General features: G+C 46.8%; 2 protein-coding genes and 1 pseudogene across 2 annotated transcripts; 1 reads left to right on the top strand and 2 right to left on the bottom strand.

Moving 5' to 3' along the window:
• The first annotated feature begins 5,547 nt into the window (after nucleotides 1-5,547).
• On the top strand, nucleotides 5,548-7,116 carry LOC120698769 (annotated as a pseudogene).
• Nucleotides 7,117-11,000: 3,884 nt separating this feature from the next.
• LOC120698768 (non-specific lipid-transfer protein 3-like) lies at nucleotides 11,001-11,862 on the bottom strand. Its single transcript, XM_039982498.1, has 2 exons — nucleotides 11,432-11,862; nucleotides 11,001-11,302 (listed from the first exon to the last, which is right to left on the bottom strand). Exons 1-2 carry the CDS (start codon nucleotides 11,766-11,768, stop codon nucleotides 11,286-11,288), a joined length of 354 nt encoding a protein of 117 aa, XP_039838432.1. The 5' UTR covers nucleotides 11,769-11,862; the 3' UTR covers nucleotides 11,001-11,285.
• Nucleotides 11,863-13,257: 1,395 nt separating this feature from the next.
• LOC120698767 (aquaporin SIP1-2-like) lies at nucleotides 13,258-16,619 on the bottom strand. The gene is made up of 3 exons (XM_039982497.1): nucleotides 16,191-16,619; nucleotides 15,820-16,092; nucleotides 13,258-13,686 (listed from the first exon to the last, which is right to left on the bottom strand). The coding sequence occupies exons 1-3, from the start codon at nucleotides 16,491-16,493 to the stop codon at nucleotides 13,531-13,533; spliced, it is 732 nt and encodes a 243-aa protein (XP_039838431.1). The 5' UTR covers nucleotides 16,494-16,619; the 3' UTR covers nucleotides 13,258-13,530.
• Between the last annotated feature and the right edge of the window lie 6,390 nt (nucleotides 16,620-23,009).

The following is a 23,009-nucleotide window of genomic DNA, read 5'->3' as shown; positions in this document are numbered from 1 at the left end:
TCGAGAGACTTTTCCTTTTCCTTTTCCTTTTCCTTTTCCTTTTCCTTTCGTAATCCAAACAAAGTTTGTGCCAGCAAAATAGATGGATTCTCGAAAAGCTGAACTGTATTTTGAGATGCAAAAGATAAACAATAGGTGTAAGTTTAAGTTTACGCCTCAACTTCCAATTTATTCGCTTTGATTGATCCTAAACTCCAATTCTGATTAATTTGAGTATCCCGACTTTCAATTAGTTTGAATATCCCAACTATAAGTTATGTCTTTTTTTTTCATCAATGGACTAGTGAAAACGGTTTAAGATGAAGAGATTTCTTGCCATTGATCACATGGTATATGAATTTATTTAAAATTTATATTTTTTTATTTTGAATTTATTAGATCCTTCTTTGAAACTGATAAAGCTTCTAAAACTTGTTCCGCGAATTCTAGTTACTTTCATAATTTTTTAACGTGTTTGAGTTTTTTCCTTTAAATTTAAAAATATTATCAGGTCAGCATTATATCACTTTGATTGGGGTTGATGTACTAACCAAAGGATATTAGTGCTGAAGATCAAAATTGAGACAAATGGAAGAATTAAGGGCAATATGGACTTATTATCCTAAATTATAATATTTTTTTAAGCATAGTACAAAAGCTAATATAGATGCTTCATGCACGAACCAAGTTAGGCACGTGCTTTCTTCATTGCAGTACTAGTGGTAGATCTTTTGTACCATCCTACCTCATTTGTCTCATTGCCTGTTGGTTAAATTGGCACCTACAAATTGGAGTGCGAATTTGCCATACCTTACCTAAAAAAGTCTAGTAAGTTGATGTAATCATCCAAACATGCCTTACTAGTACCATTATAGTAGAAGATAAGAATGGATAAGAAAGGAATAGATCTTAGGAAGGATGTCATTGTTGTGAATAAGGCCGTAGACCTATAAGGTGTTTTTGGACTGAGGTGCCAACTCATTTGGAATGGAATGTCCATTGTATGTCCTTAGCTTGTCAAATGAACACCCTATCGGTGACTTGATACTCCCTCCATTTATTTTTGTAGGGCCTATTAGCATTAAGTATTCATTCAATTCAATCTTTGTAATAAAATTTTGATTTTGATTGACAATTAGTCATCAAAGCTTATATTTTTCTAGTATATAGAAGTTATACTAAGACATTTCGAGGACTTTTCCAAATCCAGTCGGTATTATTGCAGTTGAGATCATGATTTTGGCTTCTCAGTTAAGCTGTTTGCTGTAGCAGATCCGCCTCAAATTAAACCGGTTTAAGTACGCTAACTATCATCTTAATGAATAATCAAGTTACCACGCACTTAAAACGGTGTAATCCGGCAGTCCGTCGGGTAATTCCCGATTAAACTACTACACTCTAAGATCACATTTGCACTAGAAGTCTCGCACGAAGACGAGCACAGGTGATACAAGCATACAGAGATTTTCAAATTAATTTACAACAAGGGTTTTACATAAAAGTTTTGAATACAAACTACAGAGGAGATTAAAACAGAGTTCGAAATACAATACAGTAACTGTGAACGACGATACAAGGCGAGCTCCACGTCCTGCCCACCGATGTGATGCCAATCTGCCCGAGCTTCACGGGGAAGACGGGACTTACTCGACAGTCCACCCAGTAGGAAGCGGTTGTCCAATCCAGGACACATAGACCTCCTCGAAGTCAGCGGGAACACAACCTGCTCAGATGAGTTACAACAACAACTCTGAGTATATTAATACTCAGCAAGACTTACCCGGCTATGGTATACTTAGCCCATTAGCTAGACATGCAAAGCTTTTTGGCTCTGGAGTTTATCTTGTTAAAAAGGCTACTAGTGTTGTGTCATTACTTTCAATATTTTAGCCTCGCATAGTTTAATAATTAACCTCTAGATTTGTCTAACCAGCTAAGCACACATGGTTGATCACATTATCTTTTTAGAAAAACCACCACCACAAAACATATGCTCATTTTCCATTCTCATCTCAAATCTTTACTACGTGTGACAAAGTGACAAAGGTTCTCTTAACTGAGAGAGACGGCGAATCGATCCGATTTAACCTTGCAAGGTGGACCTAACTCACACGACAGCTTAAACCCCGTCGGGTCACACACGTCAACCGTTCCCCTTATCACCCCGACGTCTGAATCACACCTGCCAATACCCGGGTGAAGGGCCCCTCACAGAGAACTCTCAGAGATCCCGGAGACGACACACAATCCAACACCCGCCATCATGCCACTCCCAGAGTAGTAGGTCGAGATTCAAAGTATCGTTACAAATCAGGTAATTAGCTTACCGGTTTCGACTACCTCCTACTTCCGGCATGTGGTTAGTACTATTCAAACTTGATCAACACTGCCAACAACGGTACGGTCCTCAATCGATACAGGCGGAGGTTACTTTCCATCCCTTTTCATATCCAGAAGTAACTCTTCTCCGCCCGGTCTCCATTTCTCATTACTCAAAACTTCATTTCCGTGCCACTTGCCATAAGAAACAAGATATTAAATCTCGCGGGTGACAGGAATCACTCGACTTCTACCAAGATTCTACTTAGTAACGACACCTGTATACTAGTATAGACTCACATGTACCTAGGGAAAACATGCATACTAGGGTTTCATACAACTCCTAAAACATAAATGCACAAATACTTAAATAAACATTGAATACTAAAATTAGGGTTATGCTCCGGGGCTTGCCTTGCAAGTCAACGGGGTTAGCGTCTTCTTCTGGAACGGGCTCGACGGCTTCTTCGGCTTGCGGTTCCCCTGTTTGCTGCTTCTGGGTCGGCTCGGCGACCAGCTTGTGGACGGCTTCATTCGCGGTGTCTACACATAGACAAAGATGCCATGCAACAGTCAAAACAATGCACTGAAAAGATGCAAGGCACTCAGGATGCAATATGGCAATTAAAAGAAAATACAACTTGGTAATGATTCATTAGAGATTTTATTTACTAGCAAGCAAATAGAACCAACACCTATCTAAGAGCACCCTATTCTGATCCTAAAGCCAGGACATAAAGAAGTAATCGGAATTCTAGCAATTGTTGCAAGGATATAAATATTGTAGAAAAGAATTCATTTAGCAACAACAAAAAAAAAACTGCAGCTAGGAGCTAAACACTTGCAAAATTTAACTTGCAGACCTGATAGCAACAAAATTTTACCAGCATGATAATGCATTAGTATAACATGCCAGAAAAATTTATTAACATTAAATGTAAAAAGAAAGCATTTACTTTGCCCCTAGCCACAATAAATCGAACATAAAAGGATTTGAAACATACACAAAGCTTCTACACATGGAAATTTTTCAGTGAACTACACGTGCAAAGAGTAAGCCACTGCATAAATTTCATAATTTTTAAAGCACCAAAACAGCAGGGACAAATTAAACTAGCTTACACACACAATAAAGTTTAGCATGGTAAAAAATTAGCATTTCATAAGTATGAGTATTTTTTCTCTGAAGATCTTGATTTAAGCAACCTAACAAAATTTACTTTGTAATTTTAGTATTTTCTAGATTTTTCTATGAATTTACAAATTTTTCAGCCATTTAAACAATAAAAGAAAAACCCTAAACCCTAAACAGGGGCTGACAGCTGGGCCCCACCTGCCAGTGGGAGGCCCAGCCCAGCCCCGTGCTCTGCTCGCCATGGCCATGGCGCTGGCCATGGCCAGGCACGGCAACGGCGGCGTTCCGCCGGCAGCGAGCCAGGCCGGCGGAGGGGCGGGGCGCGCTCGCGACCAGCATGGCCGAGCGTCCTCGAGGCGCGTGACGGCTGCGTGCAGGCCCGCGTAGGGCAGCCCCGCCGCGTGCGCGCGGCGGTGCTGGATTAAAGCGGGGAGAAGGACGGAGAGGACGAGGGGCTCGCGGGAAAGCTCACCCCGTGGTCCAATCGGGCGGAGGAAGGCCGGAGGTAGGAGCTTGACAGAAGGGGCGGAGGTCCGGCGAGGAGGCTACGGAGGCTACGGCAGTGGAGGGGCCGTTTCGGCCGGGGTAGGGCTCGGCCGAGCTCGGGGATGGGTGGAGGAGGTTCGGGGCGAGGCTGCGCGCGGAATTGAAGCGGGGCAGCGGGGTTTGGCCGGAGGGGCGCCGGCGACGAGCTTTGCTCGGCTTGGCTCGGCGTGAGCCCGAGCAAGAAGAAGAAGGGGAGGGGAAAACGGAGTTGGGCGCTGGGAGGAGATAAGCACGAGCTCGCGCAGAGGTCGGGGCGCGATGGCCGACGCGTGGAGGAGCTCGCCAGTGGCCACAGTCGCTGGTATGGGCGCCGGGGCGAGCACAGTGGCGCACAGGAGAAAAACAGTGAACGGTTTGAATGAAATTTACTCGCGTTTGACCGTCCGAAACTCAAACTTTGATATAGAAATTTAAAATTTGTGCAAAATAGAAGTTGTAGAGGAAGAGAAGGTCAACAACTTTGATTTTGGACGAAACTTGATTTGAGACTCGGATCATTGAGAAAAAACATGGTCGAACTTAGATAAAGTAGAGTATACTATGCGTGGTTATTTAACACTAATGACAAGGTTAAACCTATACTTAGCAAATTAAGCTCATGATTAGAGCTCTTATTAGGACTGGGGTGTTACATTTGTCACGGGCATCTGTTTGTACCGGCAGCGAGCCAATTTGCTTTCAATAAAGCAAAGTTATGTTTTTTCTATTAGAAAAAAAAGAAGAGCAAGATCAAGCAAAGAGTTGAGCCTAACGAGACCCAAGATGGCAAGATGTCCCTAAGATCGGGCCCCCTCTATCTGGGCTAAATTCGGTACGATAAATGCGGGCCTTGCCAATTCAATCCAACGTAGAAACTAGCTCCGGCCCGTTTGGTGTGCGCTGGGCTGTCCCAAACATTTGCATGTTCTGATCTCCTCCAGCATCACGCGGCTGTCCTGCTGACCTGAATCAGATGCCCATCACCGGCAGCATCGTGGTCGTGGTCCAGTTCGTTCCCTGCACATCCCCGCCCCGGCCCCCCAATATTCCCATCCCCATCCCCTGCCGGCGTGCGCAAAAGCTGGTGCGTGTCCCGCGTGCCGGGGAACGCCGAGCTGCCGACCCTTTTCTTCCAAAAACTACGCTTCCCCCCATGGCTTCACGTTGGCCCGGCTCGCCGTCGCCGGTGGCTTGCCCGGATCTGCGCAGTTCTCCATAAAGACAAGACAACGACTCGTCAGCGCACCAGCACTAAAAAAAGTCCAAGTCACAGGCGGCGACAACCGGCGCCACGTCGGTGCGTCAGGATAAGCGCCTCTCACCCATACAAAAAATGGGAAACCACTCGCGCCATGCAGACGTGCAGCGCAGTCTGGCCGCCGGGTCGCCGTGGACTCGCTGCCTCGCCAGCCGGAAAGATACTGGTGCGCACCAACCAGACCAGCCATTACGACCAGTCCATTTCGGCGACGCGCGCGCGCCCCGCCACGGCGCCACCTCCCCATCTCCAATCCCCACCCCGCTATAAAAATCCTAGCTTGCAGCAGCTGCTAGCATCAACTTCACATCGCCATCGGACACAGCGTCCTGCTGCCCAGCCCAGCATGGCACGACTCCCTGCTGGTACCCCCTCGCCGCCCTCCTCTTGCTCTGCGCGCTGTCGGCCTGCCGCGCGGCCGGCTCCGGCGGCAGCAACCCCACGACCGCCGTGGTGCTGCCGGTGAGCAAGGACGCGGCCGCCACGCAGCAGTACGCGGCGGCGTTCCGGTAGCGCACGCCGCTGGTGCCCGTGCGGGTGGTGCTGGACCTCGCGGGCGCCACGCTCTGGGTGGACTGCGACGCCGGGTACGCGTCCTCCACCTACCGCCGCGTGCCGTGCGGGTCCAAGCCCTGCCGCCTCTCGCGCTCCGCCGCCTGCGCCACAGACTGCCCTGGCGCGCCGAGCCCGTCCTGCCTCAACGACACCTGCGCCGGGTTCCCCGGGAACACGGTCACGCGCGTCAGCACGGGCGGGAACATCATCACCGATGTGCTGGCGCTGCCCACCACGTTCCGCCCGGCGCCGGGCCCGCTCTCCACGGCGCCGGCGTTCCTCTTCACCTGCGGGTCCACGTTCCTGACGGAGGGCCTCGCGGCGGGCGCCGCGGGGATGGCGTCGCTCAGCCGCGCCCGCTTCGCGCTGCCCACGCAGCTCGCCGCCACGTTCCGGTTCTCGCGCAGGTTCGCGCTCTGCCTGCCGCCGGCGGGCGCGGCGGGCGTCGTCGTCTTCGGCGACGCGCCCTACGCGTTCCAGCCCGGCCTCGTGCTGTCCAACGCGTCGCTCATCTACACCCCGCTCCTCGTCAACCCGGTGAGCACGGCGGGCGTGTCCGCCAAGGGCGACAAGTCGGACGAGTACTTCGTCGGCGTGACGGGCATCAAGGTGAACGGCCGCGCCGTGCCGCTGAACGCGACGCTGCTGGCCATCGACAAGAAGGGCGGCGTGGGCGGGACCAAGCTCAGCACGGTGGCGCCCTACACCGTGCTGGAGACCTCCATCCACAAGGCCGTCACCGACGCGTTCGCGGCTGAGACGGCCATGATCCCGCGCGCCGCGCCCGTGGCGCCCTTCAAGCTGTGCTACGACGGGAGCAAGGTCGGGAGCACGCGCGTGGGCCCCGCGGTGCCGACCATCGAGCTGGTGCTGGGGAGCGAGGCCGCGTCGTGGGTGGTGTTCGGGGCGAACTCGATGGTGGCCACCAAGGGCGGCGCGCTGTGCCTCGGCGTGGTGGACGGCGGCAGGGCGCCGCGGACGTCGGTGGTGATCGGCGGGCACATGATGGAGGACAACCTGCTGGAGTTCGACCTGGAGGCGTCGCGACTCGGGTTCAGCTCCTCGCTGCTGTTCCGGCAGACGAACTGCAACAACTTCCGCCTCGGCTAGCCGACGACAATGCCAGCAGCCGCCACTAGCTTGCCAAACGCCAATCCCCGGCCTCAACGTTGATTGGGTTGTATGATTATTATCTCTGTATGTCCGTCTGAGACTAGAGAAGATGGTCTCGGGTTTGGGCAGTCGCTGTCTGAATAAATTGTTCATCTCCAATAGCAATGTTGATGCAGAGCAGCGTTGTGGATTGATATAGAATACTGATGGATGCATGGACCGATCCAAATTCTGTTGAGCTTGTGACTTGGACATTGACACATTGATAGACTACACAAGAAACAAAATTCTGTGGTAACTTATTGGCTAGCAGTTCCAAAAACTGCTAGCCAATAAGGACATGGACATCACAGCTAAAAATATGAAGTTGTTTGGGTGCTCTTTGCCTCCTTGGACAAAGCTAACACGAAGTATATGCTTTGACTTCTATAAAAGCGAGCTAGTTCCAATGAATTTAGAGATTGAGGAAGCTCACACTATTTCTCATTTGTTTGGGTGCCCTTTAGGTTCTTTCCCAATGAAGTACTTAGGTGTCCCTCTACACTTTGATAAACTCAATAGGGGAGACATTCAGCCTTTGGTGGATAAGATCTTAAAGAAATTAACTAGTTGGAGGGGGAGGTTGCTCTCTTCGGCTGCTCGAGTGACCTTAATAAAAACCTATTTAGCTAGCATTCCAGTCTATCTTTTGTCCTTTGTTAAGTTCCCAAAGTGGGCTTTACAACTGCTCAATACTCATATGGCAAATTGCCTTTGGGATGACACCACTGAAAAACATAAGTACCATCTAGTGAACTGGGAAACAGTTTCCATGTGTAAAGAGTTTGGGGGGGGGGGGGGGGGGGGGGCTAGGGATTCCCAATCTCAGAGATTTAAATATTTGCTTACTAGGTTCCTGGCTGAAGAGGTATCAATCTGATGATAATAAGCTTTGGAAAAAGCTAATAGACCATAAGTATAGAAGTAGAGAGCCCAGCATTTTTCAGTCCAACACTCAGGAGGCTTCCAATTTCTTCAAAGGTGTGATCTGGGCAGCAAATGCTGCCAAGGTAGGCTACGTGTGGAGAATAGGTAATGGGCAGAAGGTTAAATTCCGGGAAGATAATTGGCTAGGTACCTCCAGCTTGGCAATTCAATTTTGGAGGCTCTACGAAATAGTTAATGAAAAAACTGGGACTGTTTGTGAGCTGTGGGATGGCCTAATCTGAAATGTACCTTTAGACGTACAGTCAACCAAAATCTAATGAATGATTGGCTGGAAGTGTTGCAGTTGGCCTCAACTATAATTTTCTCCTTTGAGGAAGATGCCTTAATTTGGCGGTTCTCTTCTAATGGAGTTTACAACTCTCAATCCTTGTATAGGATTATTAATTTTAGGGGGGTGATTCCAGTCCATGTCTCAGCAGTGTGGCCTTTGAAAATACCCCCTAGAGTCCATTTCTTTCTTTGGCTCTTAGCCAAGAACAAGGTCCTGACTAGGGACAATCTGAGTTTAAGAAGAAAAGTTGAGGATGAGTCCTGTCTTTTCTGCAATGAGAAGGAATCTGTTTTTCACCTCTTCTTTGATTGTGTAGTGGCCAAACAGATTTGGGTGTACATTTCAGAGTGCTTTGGGGTTTTATGTCGGTATGAACTTTGAATCCATTGGTAATATGTGGCTAAGTAGGAAAAAGTTTATTGTGCATAACATCCTGACCTCGGCTGTTCTTTGGGGTTTGTGGAAGCTGAGAAATGAACTTTGTTTTCAGAACATGTCTTGGAGGGATATCAGGATCCTGTTGATGAAGGTGGCGATCTTGGCACAGAACTGGCTAATTCTGTGTCCAGAGACAAGCAAGGCCGAGCGGTTTGGCTTAATAGGAAAGCTAAAGTTGATGGCTGCGATGCCTGGACGACTTATTGGTTGAGCCAAGGCATGCCGCGAGTCTGGGTGGATTTCTGGCGCCTACACAACTGGAGCTGGGACACGGCGGAGGTGACGACTGAGCTGCGGGAGTACATCAACAAGGAGGGCTTCCTAACTGCTCCTGCTCCAGACTCTCTCTGGGTGCGACATGCCTGAAATGCCTGTTGTCTAGTACCTTTTCTGGATTAGTTCTTGCTGTACTCAGTGAAATGTTAACCTGGTTCTCTCTGGTTTTGCTGGCTGCGACCAGTATGCTTTGTATGGGTGTTGGAACCTCTGTCTTTGTTAAGTAAGACGGGAGGGCTTTGCCCTCTAAAACTCTAAAAAGTATATGCTTTGACTGAACTTCAGTTCTCATTTGCATCTTTCTCAGGTCCAAGCCGCACTGTCCATGCCTTTTTCTTTCTTAGGTAGATTGAAGTGCACACTGAAATTGTAGACATGGCTTTTGTAAGAATCAATTGCTACTTGAAACTGGAAAACAAGTTGCTTATATTAATATCATTAGCCCATGGCTCGAAGTGCCTTGATCGATTGGTTCAAAGCAGCTGGTTAAACATTGCTATATATCAGCTTGATTGCCGTTCTGCTTGGCTGCAGCTTCTAATCTGGCACCCATTTGTTTATGTCTTCCTGAATTTATCAATAAGATTTGAACGTGCTGTGGTCCTTGCAATGTTACAAATTCTGCCGCTATTTACAGTTGCAATGTTATTCTTTGTCTGGCTTTCTATATTGGAATTTCCTACGAGGTGTGCTGATGGTACCAAAGCTCCTCTAGTTTGGTTGGTTAGAGGAGCTGAGGTATAGTCGCCCCCACAAGGTCGCGAGTTTGAATTCCAGGTGTGACGAATTTCCACCAGTGGGTAAAAAAATTCCCTCGCTGTGCTCGCCGCAAAGCTTGGCCCTCTCGGGCATGGGCCAGGGTTCAGGGTTTTTTTCCGCGGCCGGAAAAAGCCGTGTTGCTTCCTCTTAATGAAAAACGGTGGGGACCGTTCACCCCCCCCCCCCCGTTTTTTTAGGTGTGCTGATGCTAATTTTGAGTCCTTATGTCTAGTGATGTAGTGCATGTATTCGAGACTAGTATAGTTTGCTACGAGTAATATAATAAACCTACATAGTACCATCAACTTTGTGTTTGTTCACTTTATGTACAGGTCTTACCGTAACTGTATGAGACGTTGATTGTCCGTGTTCTGATTGGGATTTCAATTAATTTGTCCAAGGTCCGATTAGAATTCCGATTAATTTATCCGGATTTCGATTAGGGTTCCGATTGATAGACCCAAAAAACATTGCTTGCTTTAGAAATAGTAAAGATAAAGATAGAGATAGAGATAGAAATAGTTTTTACTACACATTGTGATATTTCTCGTTTTCCAATCCAAATTTGCAAATTATAGAGATTAATTGTAGATTTTAACCAGCACTATTCTTTTCAATGATAGGCAAGGCGTATGTGGTGATGGCTTCTTCAGTTTAGATTTTAGGGAAAAGTCCGGTTTACACCCTCCAACTGTCGCAAAAGTCCGATTTTTAGCCTTCAACTACGAAACCGGACAACATAGGCCATCCAACTGTCAAAATCAGGCAAATTTGGCCCCTGGGGTGGTTTTGAAGGTGATTTTTTATTTTGTAAGAATTAAAAATATTCAATTTTACACTAAAAATTTATAAGTAATTCATTTTAAGTCAAAAAATTATGAAATAGGTATAAAAAATTTCTAAAAATGTAACCTATCTATTGTCACATGACTTGTGAGCTATTCAGATTTAATTTTTTTATGTTCATAATATTTGGTTGCTTGCAGTTATGTCTATTATTTTTAATAACTAAGATTCAAATGGAACAATAATAGATAGGTTACATTTTTAGAAAAAGTTTGGTACTAGTTTCATATTTTTTTGATTTAAAGTGAATTAGTTTTGATTTTTTTAGATCTAATTAGATTTATTTAATTTTTTTAGAAAATGCAAAACCACCCCAAGGGTCAAATTTGTCCGGTTTTGACAGTTAGATGGCCTATGTTATCCGGTTTTGTAGTTAAAGATTGGAAATCAAACTTTTGCGATAGTTCGAACGTGAAAATTGGACTTTTCCCTAGATTTTAACTGTACTACGGTTCCTGTTATATGAGACCTTGATGGCGGGACCGAGAATATGACTTTGCACGCAGTAATTGCACACAATATTATTGAAGCAACTGAAATAAACAAGAAATATTTTTGGGTTTCATGGGCCTCTTCAACCCAACACCATTTTTATTAATGGGCCAATAATGGTCTTGACAAGCAACACGTCCATTCTTATTAATTTTAGACGAAGTTGAACACACAGTACTAGTACGAGAAGCACACACAGTCACAGTGTGATAGGGCTGGAGCCCCTCGTCCACGTTCATGGTTCGCGCGGACTCGATTATTCCAACACAAAGCCTTCCTTGGCGTCCATCTCTTTCATAATCACCAGCGCGGCGGCCTCTCTCACGAGGTCGTCAGGGCAGCGTGTAGTCTGTGGGAGTCAAACAATAATTCATCATGCGATGAGAGCACAGCGCAAATATTGTTCACAGTTCTGCATTAATTAGGATTCGGTTTAGAGCTTGTCTAGATTATTAATTCTTAAAATACGCGCACGTACCTCCGCACTTGTAGCCGACGGGGCGATCGGCCATGTTGCAGCGCTTCGGGATGGTAATGGCGACCTCCGGCTTGATCCCGGCGGCCCTGGCGGTGCCGGACAGCATGACGGCGCAGAGGCAGCTGGGGCTCTGCCCGATGGCGTGCACGGCCGAGCAGCAGCTGCTCGTCGGCGTCGACTGCGGGTCGTCGGCCGCCGAGATGCACGGCGCCAGCCGCAGCGCCACCCGGTCGGCGGAGGCCCTCCCGCACTCCCCGGCGCCGTCGGCGCCGTCCAGCGCCACCCCTGCTGCGACCACAAGGACCAGACCGAGCACAACGAGCGGCCTCATTGTCATTGTTGATGATTTTCTCTCGAGTTAACCACTAATGCAAACTCAGTTTGATTATGCTAGCTAGATGCTGCTGCTGCCCTCTCCAACATGGCTGGTGCTTCTTATATACTAGTACTGATGAGGCGGTACATGTACATTCTATGGCCGTTGAGGACTAAATGGAGTGAGCACCTGGGAGCCACTGATTGCATCGTGCCAGCACTAGCGGGGGAGTGGTGTCTCCACTTTGAATTGTGAAGGGTGCTTGAGTTGGCTGCAAATTAAACCGGTCGGCTAGTGGCCTTCTGCATTGGACAGCACTGTACGTGGACCAGGCCATCAACCGGCCGGATCATGTCGAGCGCTTCTCAAATTAAAGGAGTGGGAACGCGAGCGGCGACCGGGCCACAAGGTGTATGTCGGCACATAATTAAATCATTGGCTGGTCTGAAACACATTTGTGAATGCGCCTATTCTATTCGTTTGGTGGGTGAATATATATATATATATATATATATATATATATATATATATATATATATATATATATATATATATATTGCCGCCATTAAGAATAGATAGTTCATCCTGCACATTCTGTTCGGTGCAAGGACTTGTACTTCTAATTATCGCCAAACGTGCATCCAACTGCCTTGTTCAGTCCAATTCAATTTTGTACCTGTGATGTATTCTTGCAGAGTTGCTTGCTAGAATTTTAACAATTTCTGTTTTCTTCCTTTTAAGACACGATCTGATTACTGTCATGCTAATGAACGGCCAAGCTTAGACAGTGCTACAACAAGGAGGAAACCGTCACATGATAAATATTTGTGTGATACTGTTGAGCTATAGATATGTCCTATGCAAGCTTTGCCTGTACCTTTACCAATGCTCTCCAACAAACCCTCTAAGCTTGGATAAGGGGTTGTTTAGGGCAGCTCCAGTGTATATTTTCTTAGCAAGGTTGAAGCGTGGACACGTATAAAAATGTCAGGTTAGGTAAATAAGCTCCAACGTGTAGTCTTGTTTAGGCTCAAACTAAGGTGGGACCCACCAAGGTAGAAAAATATCTCTACTACTGACTTTCCCCAACTTTGCTACCGTCGGCTCCACCTGCCCCAACTGTTGTATTAAATATTCTATCTGACACGAATTCTTTACTCGTTGCACCGGGAGCTCAAAGAAGCCTCGGGTGCCTAAAATTGCTAGCCTAGCACCCATGCTCCAGCATATTGCACCTCCTCCACTAATTTCTCTCCTCCATGCACCTCCTTAGCAAGTACGCTGGAGCTGCCCTTAGATGCACTCCAGCAGATCCCCTACTATACCCTCTATTTTGGGGAGCTCTCCAAATTCCCTTCTCCACCCTCTATTCCTAGAGGGTCTGTAGGAAGCCCTTTGTTACATATTAGAATTGATGGCTATTGCTAGAGTTGAAGCAAATTTGAAAGCCCCTAAAAAATAGAGGCAACCCCCATTTAGCATTTGGAGGGTCTAATTTAGGGACTATTGCTGGAGTTGCTCTTACATACTTTTATCCCTCTATTCATATCACTGTTGTAGCAACAAACAGGCAATGCCGTTGCATCACAAAGGGCACCTTACAATAAAATTATCAATGGCACGAGCAACGTGGTTACCACATCAATCAATTTAAACCAACATTCTAGGAAACTGAGGTAACTGAATACACGAGGAACTAATTCTTTCGGTTCCTCTATTTCTAGCAACTAATGTTGGTTTCTCCAGATCTGGCATCCACGAGACCATGACCAAGTGATATTCATCATGCTTTCTTGGCCTTGGGCTTAGGTGGCGGTGCCAGGAACAAAGCCCTGAAGATCCATGCAGCAAGGACGGCACCAATAAAGGGGCATATCCAGTACACATAGAACTGCTCCCAAGTGTTGTGGCGATTGTTGACATATGCCCAACCAAATGCCTGTGGAATAATATTCGAACAATATCCATAAGTCCAAGAAACACAGGGAAACTAGAATGCTTACTTTACTACAAAGTGCTTAAAGACGGCAAGGAGCTGTTCCAAACCCTGTTTATCCAGTGTTCACAGCAAATTCAGATATCACTTCTGTTTGAAGTAAACACTTCGAGATATTTTGTCAATATTACTCATACACCCTTCTCTTTGGAAATAAGCTTTTGTCTTGTTCACCTCAACACACAGATAATCATTCCGGAACTATGTTAACAGTTTATTGTTGTACTCCTTTAGAATGCAGGGTTTTATGTGCAACTATTCATCTGGTGGCTGATTCAAAAAAGTTTTTTGAGATTTGAGATCTTGGCAAAACAGAAATAAAGGCCCTTGGCAGATGAGTACGTGCTCTATGTCATGCTCCAATCACTGGTGTCCAAACATGGTTAAAATCTAGAATTTAGTTTGAAGGTTACATAAAAAAATTCAAGAAAGAGATTAAATAAAATGCCCATGTTGTGGTTATAACATTTTGATGGAACTGAATAAATTTTTTCATTACAATTGGTAGTAAGATTTTAAGTGGTCTACAATTTGGTTTTATTTTCACTTTTCCATCTCAATCTGTTTCGGTGCCCAGTGACTATAATTTACAGATGAGTGTTCCAGTTATACTATGTGCACTCTAAAAGAAAAATCTTTAGAACAAATGACCACTGGCAAAATTTCAGCAATGAAGAATGCAAATGTATGCTCAAATTCAGACATGGACATAATGAATGTGGCTATATGTCTGTGGAGTTCTTCTGGAACAACATTTGTGTGTTTTCTTTAAATTCCTATCACCATGCTGACTCTGTTAGTTGGGAACTGTTAATAAAAAAAAACCATCGCAACACTGTGTTGTCGACATGCAAACTTTTTCATACAGGTGCTTCAGTCAAAAAGACAAGAAGATGCTTCAAAAGACTAAGTATGGTGATTTGATGATCAAATAATTGTATTCACGTTTTTCTTGTTATTGTAACATGCTGGTCATTTTGTTCAATTATTTCCCCAACTGCTGCAGTTCTATATACCACCAAAGTCAATTATGTGTGTCTGTCTCTAGGTGCTGTGAATATCATTGGATGGAGATTTCATGGATAGAAAAAAAAACAATTTCAATGTGCAACATTATTATGGAAGAGAAAGAAAATACAGAAACCGGTCTAGACGTGAGCTTAAGAGGACTAAACTGTGACATATAATAAAGAGATTTGCTTCAGTTTAATACTTATGAATTTCTTAGCTACTTTAGAAATAGTTAATCATGCGTACATAGTAACTAACTGTTTATTTAAACACAGTACCCAGACAACTGAAATCATTTCATTCAGATAATTGATTTTCCATCATTCAATGTGTCATGACTATGATAGAAGACTTGCCAGCAAAAGAAATAATTGATTTCCATGTTAGAAAAGATATTTGAGCTTTCAATAGCAGTTCTTTGTTCTGGATGTTGACTTGAAGCAAGATACACTTCACTTTTCTTCAGCTTTATGAGGGATATAGCAAATGAGCAGCAAGGACAGAACACAGTCTAAATGAGCAGACCATACAAACTGTTGTTTCTAATTTATTATCACACTTCCAATTTATATGTTCAGTATGTAATGCATGGGAGGCCTCTTCCCCTGATTTACAGTTAGTATAGATTTTCAGCTTGCTCCTACAACAGGGTTCTAGGTCCATCTAACTATGTGATCTCTTGTATATCTATCTGTGGGATCTTTGTAAATACGACACCCGCACATGTACAGTGGGCAAAGTATACCTCAACATAATGGTATAAATTCACCTATCGCATTAAAGAATGGTATAGCTCAGACTACCCACATGATGTAACATTCTTGAAAGTCATCAACTCCTACAAATATTTATCAAACATACAATCAAGCTCCTAAAGCTAAAGGTCCCTGTGGCAGGCCAAACCAAACCGCTGCCGCTATTTTCTAGTTGGGTGTTGAAATTTGATCGTTGTAAATATGGTGAGTGAAGAAACTACTAATTGAGTGGAAAGTAACAGAGTAACGAACTAGTCTGCCAAACAGTAGAAGCAAAATAGGGAGAGAGAAAAAAAGGGAAGAGACTAACATTGGCGGGATTCATGGACGGGCCAGTGTAGGCTGCCCCGGAGAGGACGAGGCAAACGGTGGAGATGGAGAGCATCCATGTCTTGATGATGGGGTTGCGGGGGCCCTTGACGATGATCCAGAGCACAGCCATGGTGATGACGAAAGTGAGCACTAATTCGGCGACTGCGCCGGTGTGGGGATCCACCTTGAGCGAGGGCCCCCCGAGCATGTGCTTGTACTGCGCTGGCATCAGCTCCGAGATGGCAAGAGCGCCGCCCACAGCGCCGGCGGCCTGATTCAGTTCAGTTAGCAGCCCGCATCAATCTCCGAAGAAGAAATTTTTCTGAATCCCTGGAATTGGACTGAATCCAAATTCAAGTAGAGCCCCACCTGCGCAGGGAACCGGAGCGCGACGGCGAAGAGGGAGGGGCTGGTGACTCCGGCGGCGTAGAAGGCCGCGACGCCGGTGGGGTTGAAGCTGGCGCCGCCGAGGAGGTCGCAGAGGATGTTGAAGACGAAGAGCAGGGCGGAGAGGAGGGAGACGGTGACCAGCAGCGCGTACTGGACCCCCTGCAGCTTCAGGTAGGACGTCACCGCCGCCGTCGAGGCCCCCAGCGTGGAGACGCACAGCACCCACAGGAACGTCACCACCGCGTCCGCGGCCGCCACCCGCAGCGCCGCCGCCATCGCCATCAGCGCCCTCTGCTCTGTTTGTGCTGTGTGCTCAGGAGAAGCGGAAGTAGATCGGAACTGGAGGAGGGGGGGTAGGTGATCAAACGCTCTTCGCGTCCAGCATCTTATCCCCCCCCCCCTCTCTGGATGCCACTTGATCAGACTCAGACTTATAACTGAATGTCACGGTCTAAAGATATTCGAATCTAATGTGTCTCTTTCAAATTGTCGGTATAACTGAGGTGAGCATATTTACATGAGTTCGTTTCAAACGAAAAAAAGTGCCTAGTGCATACTACCATTTACCATAGTCCATAGAGGTTTGAAAGGACGTGCCCGTCCCTTAATTTGGATTAAAATTAAAATCAACGTAGAGGAACTAGCAGAGCAGACCGTGAAAAGATTAGAATATCCGCACGTGAGGGTAAAGTTGGCATTTCTATATTTTAATATATTGTTGGGTATTGGACCTTCGGATAGACTCCCGGAGGTCGATCCCACTCTCGGAGACGCTCCCTGACTCGTTTGCAGGGCTCCAACGAAGGAAGGCGAGCACACCCGAAGGGCGACCGTCGCTTGCGAGATCGCCCCACGCCAGAGAGCCCACCTTCGGATGCGAAGGTGTTGGTCACTCAAAAGCACAGGCTTGGAGATCAGGACCTTCAGGACCAAGGGGATCGCCTTCGGGGACGAAGGTGACGACTGATCGCTCGAAAACAGAACCTTCAGGACCATGACCTCCGAAGGACCCCGAAGCCCGAAGGTTATCAAGCGCCGAGAACAAGCCAGGCGAAGGACTTCGGGACCTTCGTTTTGAAACAGGTGTGCGTGTAAAACGTGAATACGTGAGAAGGTCGGATTTGTGCACCTCTCACCTTGTAATTTTACCCCGAAACCGGCTGTAAGTGAGCTGTACATGAGTTGGAGAGGGGCAATTTAGGGATATCTGGCCGAGGGCTAGGGATATAAATAGCCCCTCCTTTTCACTGTGTAAAGGGTGGAATTTTCTGGTTATTACTGGAGAATTAAGTACCTACTTTCATTATCATTTACGTATTGTTCATGCTCTCTGTTTGGACATCTAAGAAGCAAAGATCCCAACAGCGGCGCCCACCGTCCCAGCTCGAAAAACAACCTTCGATGGCCCCAGCGAAGAGGAAAGCCCCCACCGGCATTACTAGCAACTCCACTCAGCCTGGCCCTGTCCTCGACGGCTCTCCACCGCAGCATGAAGAAGCCAACCCACGAATTGAAGACATCACCACCGAAGCTGTTCTTCATGGAGATCCGATTGAAAACAACGAAAACACCGAAGCTCATCAAACCCAATCCGTGAAGCTCACAGAAGCAGCACTCAAGCTCAAGGCCCTTGAAATGAAGAAAAGAAACATCGAAGTTCAGCTCGCCACCAAAAGAGGGCACTGGACCAGGCAAACAAGCTAGCCGAGGTCAGGCGCAAACTAGCAGAAATGGAGGCAGAAGTTGAGAATTTGCAGAGCACGTACCAAGAAATGCCCGAGGTTCTGCCCAACAAGAAAACCGCATCATCCACCAGACAACCTTCGCTCACAATGAAGACCGAAGGCCACCACCGGTCAACCTTCCATTTGACCCGACCTTGCCACTCTCAGTCACTCTGCAGCGAACTTCATGGCCGCTCGGCTACAAGCCCACACAGCCCCCCCAAGTACAATGCTACAACTGATCCAACCCAGTTCCTCATGGCTTACGAAGCAATCATTGCTTCGGCCGGAGGTGACGACTCAACCATGGCCAAGTCCTTCGTCATGGCTTACGAAGGTTCTGTGGTCAACTAGTACTCATACCTTCCCCAACAATCAATCAATAACTGGTACCAGCTGAAAGGAAGGCTCCTCCAGGACTTTTAGGGTTTCAGAAGGCTAAATACCAACACTGTGAAAGACTTCAAGTGCCCACAGCACGACCGCGAGCCTCGCTATGATTATTTCTAGAGGTTCGTTCAGAAGAAGGCTCAAATCCCAAACTTCCCAGAGAAAGATGCGATTGAAAAATGCATCGAAAGTCTCCTACCTGGCCAGCTTGCTTCTCATCTCACAAAAGGGCCCCAGAAGACCCTGGAGGAGCTCTATATAGAAGCAGAGAAGTACGCGAAGTCAGATACCGACCACCGCAGAAGGGTAGAGCAAAAAAGAATTATGCATCAGGCAGAAAAATACAATCAGCAAACATGGCAGCATGAGAAGCAGCTAGCTCAGCAACTCATTTTAATTGTGGAACCCTCACAAGATGATGAGGAACAGCTAACCTTTGATCCCTTTATGATACCACCAGAGTCGAAACCTCAACACACAAATGACAAGCAACCTTTGTCCGGAGCACGGGGCAGAGGTCGCGGCAGAGGAAGAGGCCGAGGTCGCGGACCTTCGCGCGAGCCCAAAAAACTCTTCTGTCACTTCCACGGGTCTGACTCTGATCATAGAACAAACCCTTGAGAAGACCCTTGAGAGAATGGAGTCCGAGAAAAAAGCCAAGCTAGTTGGGCATACTACATGGCCTCAGACTCCACAAACTCAACCTCAACAAATATAGTACACACAACCTTCGTTCGTTCCACTCCCCCATTCACCCAAGCATACCACCCACCCACGTTCAACTACAACTACAACCACAACTGGCAGCCGCAGCCAAACCCTCAAACGCTACCCAATCAACACACCACCCAAGCTCAGCCAACACAAGAGCAGCTACCACCACCCCCAATCCACCCACCAAAACAATAAAACCAAACCACAAATAGCCAACCCGCAGCGCTACCAACCTTCGGGATGATCATGCCCATCTCCGGAGGTTCCACCCTGGACTTCGAAAACAAGAGACAGCGCAGAGACTACTTCAGGCAAGTCCATTGCATCGTCTCCGAAGGTCCAACTAAGAGAATCCAGTGGTCACACTCTCTGATCACCTTCTCCGAAGAAGATGTCAACCTCATCAGCTATCCACACACAGATGCTCTTGTCATCGAGGCAAATATTCAGGGCTGGAGGATTGGCAGAATACTAGTTGACACTAGCAGTTCTGTAGACATCATCTTTTCTGACACCTTCAACAAGATGGGCATCGACCGAAGCCTGCTTCAGCCTTCGGATATCCCATTAATGGGATTCGGAGGAAAGAGAGTGAACGCAATCGGCAAACTATCACTCCCTGTGTCCTTCGGAGACACAGCCAACGCAAGAACAGAGCACATCACCTTCGATGTGGTAGAGATTCCCTACCTGTACCGCGCAATCCTAGGAAGGGGGACAATCAACAAATTCGAAGCTATCGTTCATCAACTGTACTTGTGCATGAAGATTCCAGCTCCCGCGGGGGTCATCACAGTCCGCGGGGACCAGCAGCTTGCAAGAGACATAGAGCGGGGATACACCCAGGCCAAAAAAATGTCCACAACCTTCGGACTGAATCCAAGTCCGTTACCTTCTAAGAGCAGCACAGAAACAACGAGAAAGCAACCTTCGAAGAAGACTGCGAAGTCAAGAAGGTCCCCCTTGACGTGCATCTACCCGACAAAATGATAACTATTAATGCAACCCTCGAACCCGAGGAAGAAAAAGAGCTTCTCGAGTTCCTCCGCAAGAATCAAGATGTTTTTGCATGGTCCGCCAGTGACCTACGGGGTGTCAACAGAGATATCATTGAGCATCACTTGAATATCAACCCAAACATCAAGCCGAAGAAGCAGAAGCTTCACAAAATAGCAGTTGAAAAAGTCGCAGCAGTCAAGGCCGAAGTCTAGAGACTGCTAGATGCAAATGTTATTCGAGAGGTCAAGTACCCAACATGGCTGGCAAACACCACGCCAGTCAAAAAGAAGAATGGCAAGTGACGCATGTGCATCGATTTTACTGATCTCAATAAAGCCTGCCCGAAGGATGACTTCCCGCTGCCAAGAATCGACAGAGTTGTTGATGATGCGGCAAACAGTCAACTGATGTCTCTGCTGGATTGCTTTTCCGGATACCATCAGATATGGATGAGAAAAGAAGATGAAGAGAAAACAAGCTTCATAACACCCTTCGACACCTACTCTTTTGTAAGAATGCCCGAAGGATTGAAGAATGCAGGACAATCTTTTTCAAGAATGTCTTCGGTGGTTTTAGAGCACCAACTCAGAAGAAATGTCTTGGCTTATGTTGATGATATTGTTGTGACTAGCTCAATAAGAAGCAACCATGTGGCAGATTTGGCTGAAACCTTCGCCAGCCTAAGAAAAGCAGGGTTATCCTTAAACCCCAACAAGTGTATCTTTGGAGTTCACAGGGGAAAAGTGCTCGGATGCCTCGTGTCCACAAAGGGCATCGAAGCAAATCCTGATAAAATAAAAGCTCTCTGGAACATGGAGAAGCCCAGGTCCATCAGGGACGTTCAGAAACTCACAGGGAGGATAGCAGCACTAAACAGATTCATCCCTCGCTCCGCTGACCGTAGCCTACCATTCTTCAAGGTCCTTCGCAATGCGAACAAATTCGAGTGGGGCCTCGAGCAAAGCGAAGCCCTTCGGGCATTCAAAAGTCATCTCCAGAACATGGTCAAAATGACCTCACCTGACCCGAAGGATGTGTTTCTCCTGTACATCGCAGCATCCTACTCTGCTGTCAGTGCAGCGCTCGTCCTCGAGAGAGAAGTTGGGGGAAAGAAGAAGCAGCTACCTGTCTACTTCGTATTCGAAGCTCTTGCAGGCTCGAAGCTCCTGTACTCAGAGCTAGAGAAAATTGCATATGCAGTAGTCATATCTGCTCGGAAGTTTCGACATTATTTCGAAGCTCACAAGATAATCGTAGTCATAGATCAACCTCTGCATGATTTGTTCAGTAACAGAGAGGCCTCAGTCAGAACTGCCAAATGGGCTTCGGAACTCTCAGAGTTCTACATAGACTTTGAGAGAAGAACAGCCATCAAGTCACAAGTATTGGCAGACTTCATTGCCGATTGGACATCCCCAACCTTCAAGGACGAACCTTGGAATGAAACCTGGATCGTACACTGCGACGGGGCCTGGTGCAACAAAGGAGCGGGTATTGCTGCAATCATAGAGTCTCCTTTGAGAGCAAAAACAAGATACGCAGCACGTCTAAGCTTCGGCAATCTCGAATCATCAACCAACAACACCATCGAGTACGAAGCCTTACTCCTGGGCCTTCGCAAAATGAAAGCCCTTGGCCATCAAAACTTCATAGTCAGAACAGATTCGAAGGTTGTCAGAGACCACATCGAAAATGACTCAGAGGAAAGAAAACCAGAGCTCATCAAGTACCTCAATGCCGTCAGATCCATGGAGAAGTATTTCAAGGGCTTCGATATCGTCCATATCCCGAGGCACATGAACGACGAAGCTGACAAGCTGGCAAAGACAGCATCAAGAAAAGAGTAGTTACCTTCGGATGTATTCTTCGAAGAGATCACAGAACCTTCGGTCAAAACAAGGAAAGAAAAGCAGGTCTCAGTCATCTCAGCTGAAGACTGGAGAACACCTATAATGGAGTACCTTCGGGGAAACATTGAACTGGCAAATGAGAGAGAGAAAAAAAATATTCCAAAGAGCAAGGGACTACATAATCTCCGAGGGTGAGCTGTACAAGTCAGGCGTAACCAGCCCATGGTTAAAATGCATCTCCATAGCTGAAGGCATTGAGCTCCTCAAGGAAATACACTCTGGGTTCTGTGGATCTCACATTGGCTTCAGACAACTCGTCTCCAAAGCCTTCAGGCAAGGATTTTTCTGGCCAACGGCATTGAAGGACGCCCAGCACATAGTCAAGACATGCCAAGCATGCCAAATGATGGGCCCGAAGTCCTCAAAACATTCGGAGCCAACCCAGCTAATACCTCCGACCTGGCCCCTGCAAATATGGGGAATAGACCTGGTTGGACCCCTACCCACTGCTCAAGGCAATTACAAGTACGCAACAGTTGTTGTCGAGTACTTCACAAAGTGGATCGAAGCCAAGCCCCTCATCAACATCACATCAGAAACAATTAGAAAATTCTTCTGGCAGAACATCATCTGCAGGTTCGGGGTCCTACGGGAAATTACCATCAATAATGGCAAACAGTTTGATTCACAACTCTTCAGAGAGTTCTGTTACAGTGTGGGCACGAAGGCAATCTTTGCTTCGGTTTACCACCCGCAACCTAATGGGGCCGTCGAAAGAGCAAACAGCAACATCTTCGGCAGCATAAAAAAATGCCTGTTTGACCAGAAAAATGGCAAATGGGCGGATGAACTGCCGAAGGTCATCTGGTCCCACAACACCTCAAAATCAAGAACAACGAAATTCACCCCATTCAGGCTACTATATGGTACCGAAGCAATGACACCAGAGGAGCTTAAAAACCGAAGCCTAAGGGTGACTCATCAAGTCAAGACCATACCATCGAGCGACAAAGATCTCATGGAACTAGACATCCTTCAAGCTTCGGAAAACCTTGAGAAGTATCAACAAGAAATCACGAAGTGGAGAGACAAAAAGGTCGTGAAAAAGAACATCACAGTCG

This window comes from Panicum virgatum, chromosome 3K (assembly GCF_016808335.1).
Source record: "Panicum virgatum strain AP13 chromosome 3K, P.virgatum_v5, whole genome shotgun sequence".
NCBI classification, from domain to species: domain Eukaryota; kingdom Viridiplantae; phylum Streptophyta; class Magnoliopsida; order Poales; family Poaceae; genus Panicum; species Panicum virgatum.
This window is presented reverse-complemented; position numbering and strand designations above follow the sequence as displayed.